This window comes from Octopus bimaculoides, chromosome 5 (assembly GCF_001194135.2).
Source record: "Octopus bimaculoides isolate UCB-OBI-ISO-001 chromosome 5, ASM119413v2, whole genome shotgun sequence".
Classification (NCBI taxonomy): domain Eukaryota; kingdom Metazoa; phylum Mollusca; class Cephalopoda; order Octopoda; family Octopodidae; genus Octopus; species Octopus bimaculoides.
In genome coordinates, this window is record NC_068985.1 from 49,835,057 (window position 1) to 49,839,434 (window position 4,378).

The window sequence follows — 4,378 nt, forward strand, 5'->3', positions numbered from 1 at the left end:
GTACGAAGGTCTTGCCTCACCACCTCAGCCCAGGTCTTCCTGGGCCTACCTCTTCTACGGGTTCCCTCAACTGTTAGGGTGTGGCACTTTTTCACGCAGCTATCCTCCTCCATTCTCACCACATGTCCATACCAGCGCAATCGTCTCTCTTGCACGCCACAACTGATGCTTCTAATGTTCAGCTTTTCTCTCAAGATACTTACACTCTGACGGGTATTCACATTGACATTACACATCCAACGGAGCATACTGGCTTCATTCCTTGCGAGCTTACGTATGTCCTCAGCAGTTACAGCCCATGTTTCACTGCCATGTAGCAAGTTTATTAAAATACAAAATACCAGAAGTACCATAAAGTAACCAATCTGGTATTCTTATAGTTCTGCTTTAGTTTGGTACTTCTTTCTTTATCAACCCTGAAAGTATGAAAGGCAAAGATGACATTGGCAAGATCTGAACTCAAGAGTGCACAGAATACCATGAAACATTCTACTTTCTTTACAGGTCAGAAACTTGGAGGGTCAACAAAGCCACAAAATAATCTATAGACCTTTGTCAACAAATGCCTGCACTACATCCTCAAGATCTGGTAGCCAGACATTTCAAACAGAAGTCTGCAGGATAGAACAAACCAAACTCCCATCAATCAAGAAATTCTGAAAAGGAAATGGGGCTGCATTGGTCACACACACATACAAAATGCCACTGCCACCACCACCACCACCACCACCACCCCACACATACATTGTAGGAACTGAACCAAAACCAATATTCCTGAAATACGATATGGAATCTTCACAAGGTCACTCGACCTGCTATAAATAGCAGCTAAATCTCCCATAAATCACAATTTACTTTCTTAAAAAGGTGAGGGTACATTTTTTAAAATTATCTGTCTCAGTCTTGAAGTGGCTTGCAGCCATGGCCTTCACAAACCCTCACAATTTTCACAGTTGGAACGTCTTTCAATCACAGATCTGTTCCATCAACGCTGAAGTGGGGCAAAACAACAAATCTGGGATATAAAAGTAAATATAAAGTGAAGGATTATGATAATGATGTTGATCTGCAATGGTTATATAAAATAAGAAACACACCATGATGAATTATAAAGTAGAGTATGAACATTTAAAGTAAAAAATATAAATAAATTATACATTCTGACATCAGGAACAGAGGGACCTAACCCAAGTTCGATATCACCTTCTGGGAACCTTTACAAGGTCGCTAAACTTGCTGGATTTCTAGCAAGTGTAGCATTCTCTACTTTTGTTAAGAAATCGAATAACCCGCAACTGTATCTGAAAAGATGGACACTGTTGGAGTGCTTTTTAGATCATATGTCAGCTTGATCAGGACAGAACAAGAGGTAAACAAATAAATATAGAAGAAGACCAAAGAAGGGAATGTCTGCCTGGACGGTCGAACAGCTAAAAATAGTAGCCAAATTTTCCTCCGATCACACTACTGTTTAAAAAAAATACACACTTTGGACAACGTAGTCCTAGATAAACAAAAACTCAAGATTGTCACGGTTGGAATGACTTTGATCATTGATCTGTTCGATCATGACTGACTCGAGGCTAAACTACAATAACAACAGAAGCTGGTTCTCTAGATATGTTTGAGAACCAAAGCTATAGTTTCGACAACCAGCATCGCTTTCTCTACCCTTAAACGTAAACGTCAAGGATTCGATAAAAGCTGAGGTGCCCTTTCAAGTTTTTCAAACAAAACTAAGTCGCAGTGGATCCGCACTTAAAATATAAATTGTTGAGTTTATCACATTTTAATATTTTGTCAACAATTTTTGATTCAGTTACGAATATATTTTCCAATTATTCAATGAATCCTACCGAAAAAGTAGAAACATGGTAAGTTGTGAGACTCGAGACGGAGAGGGGAAGATATCTTCTGATACTGACTGGCCCAATGATTTCTTAGTTTAACAGAAGGCCAGAAAACATAATTGAGTAAATCGATCTCTATATATTACAATTGCACATTGTATCGATTCTGGCGGTATGAAAGCCACGTTGGTCTCAGCTAGATTTGATCTCAGAACTACCACAATGTTTTCTTTTGTTTGTTTTTTTCAATTGTCTACCCTAATAATATTAACACTATTTGATTTCTAACATTGGTACAAAATTACAAATCGTAGAAGGAGGGAATAATCGATGTGATCGGTTCCAATTCATGACCGATACTTTATGAAATCGCCCCCTCCCATGGAAGGATAAAAAGCAAAGTTGACCTCAGTGAGATTTGAACTCTGAAAGTGAAGGGAGGTAACTATATACTGGAAGGTATTTTGTCCAACACTCTAACGTTTCTGCCAATCAACAATAATAATGGTTTCGTTTTATAAATCTTAACTTGGACATTTTTGTCAGAGACTAACACCGCAATATAGTTCTTTCTCAAGCAAACTAATATTATGCAATCAAGTTAGTAACCAGTTTATGCAGTTCGAATTCTTAAAATAAAATAAAGCTATATTCGTATTTTTGCTTTATATTTTTACATATGTATCCAATAAATCTTCCTAAATACAATTGTTTAATTATTTTCATGAAAACTACTTTTAATATTCTTTTCATTATGAAGAAAATATTATCTGTACTTTTATTTTACCCTTACGTTCTCTGAACAAAATCTACGCACTATATATATATTTTAAGATTCTATGAAATTAAAGAAGCTATATATCAAGATGATAAAAAAAAACGTATCGGTAGAAATATTTCACATGAAAAAATATAGAATCTCCACACTTTAAAAGATTCAGCACAAATGAAGCGTGAATAAATATTCACATGTAAAACACATCTCAACATCTTCAACAATAATATTACAGGGTTTACGATTTTCCATAACTGATTTATTATAAACACTAATCATACAATTTTTATTCAAATTAAAAACCAGAGAGAAAGATAGTAGGAAATTCTGAAGAAAGATCGCCAAGATCTCTTGTAAAATAAGTGACATTTTAGATGGGAAAAGCAGGGTTGATTGGAAGAAATTTATAGAAATGTCTTTTGCTGTCTAACTGCGAAATATTTTATTTTATTAGCTAATTTACTAAAATAATCATATATATATGTGTGTGTGTGTGTGTATAGATAGATATCTTCGCTTCAAAGAAATCAGTCGAAATTATATAAGGTATTTCAACAGGGTTGTTGCTGATCACCTCAAAATAACCAGCTATAACTTGGATCAGATCATTAAAAAAAACAAGTTTAAATTATTGATAAATCAAAAGTAAACTTTTAACTGCTTTAAAATAAAATTTTAACTAAAGGAAGTACAGCTACATATTAATATACATATATATATATACATGGCTTTAGTGACACATCGTTTTAATTTTCATTTTTCTACTCTTTAAAAGCTACAAATAAAAAAAATTAATAATAAGTGCTGTCCTATCGCTCAACCGAAGTATTAATGTCAAAGTAATATAAAATAAAAATCGATAATACAACTTCGGTGGTGAAATTAAAGTTAATTCAGTTTGTAGTTAGATTGCATTATAAATTGATCCCTGACTTTATGGCCACAATGCATCTAGTAGCGAGCACCGGCGGTGTATATAAATTACTGAAGGAGGGGGAGGAGTAAAAAGAGAGAGAAATGACAGCAAAACCAGAACTCTTGTTGATTGCAATACTTAGGGCTGATAAAATAAAATAATTGACCAAATACAATTATTACCTCTTCGCTGATGTTGCCGACAATATAATAGGTAACATCCTTAAACAAACGTTCCGGTGGTTCCAAGGCCATAGCGGCTTTGGAATTATCCTTGTTTGTGTCGACCGTCATCGCTGCAGCCGGCAACAATGTGGTTATTTTCCCGCTAAATCGCCAAAATCTCGCTCTTTCTCGTTAGTCGACTTATACAGACAGTAGTTGCTTGGTAAAAGTCGGCGTTGAAATAAATTATGTTATTTGTTTGGAGTTTTATTATTCTGATGATCCTGAGTAACAATTGAAGAATTATTAATACAACATATTCGTGTAATTTCTATTTACTCTTTTTAGCAGTGTAAGAGGTTTCATTCCATTTGAAATTGACACACACACACACACATATATATATATATATATATGTTGTTGTACTTGGGGACGGTCATATTGCCAGTTTAGCCAATAAAAACACACGCACTGTATATTTGGTGTTAAATTTTTTTTTTTTTTTCAGCTTTATATTACATTAATCTTAATCTTAATCTTATTTCGGCCAGAGTTCTTTCGTCACACTTCTGTGACCTCATCAGTGGTCCTTTGTTTCCTTCTTTCTTATGTGTGTCTCACCTTGCTAACTATCAGCCATTTTGTATTTTGTATTCCTATTCAGGAATACAAA

At 34.6% G+C, this 4,378-nt stretch overlaps 1 protein-coding gene across 1 annotated transcript in view; it reads right to left on the minus strand.

The window, feature by feature from the left end:
* LOC106870975 (PAX-interacting protein 1) overlaps positions 1 to 3,997 on the minus strand; it is a 51,887-nt gene extending 47,890 nt beyond the window's left edge. Inside the window, exon 1 of the mRNA XM_014917220.2 lies at positions 3,724 to 3,997. Within this exon, the coding sequence (XP_014772706.1) occupies positions 3,724 to 3,834 (111 nt within the window). The 5' untranslated portion in view covers positions 3,835 to 3,997. The remainder of the gene's footprint in view (positions 1 to 3,723) is intronic.
* Between the last annotated feature and the right edge of the window lie 381 nt (positions 3,998 to 4,378).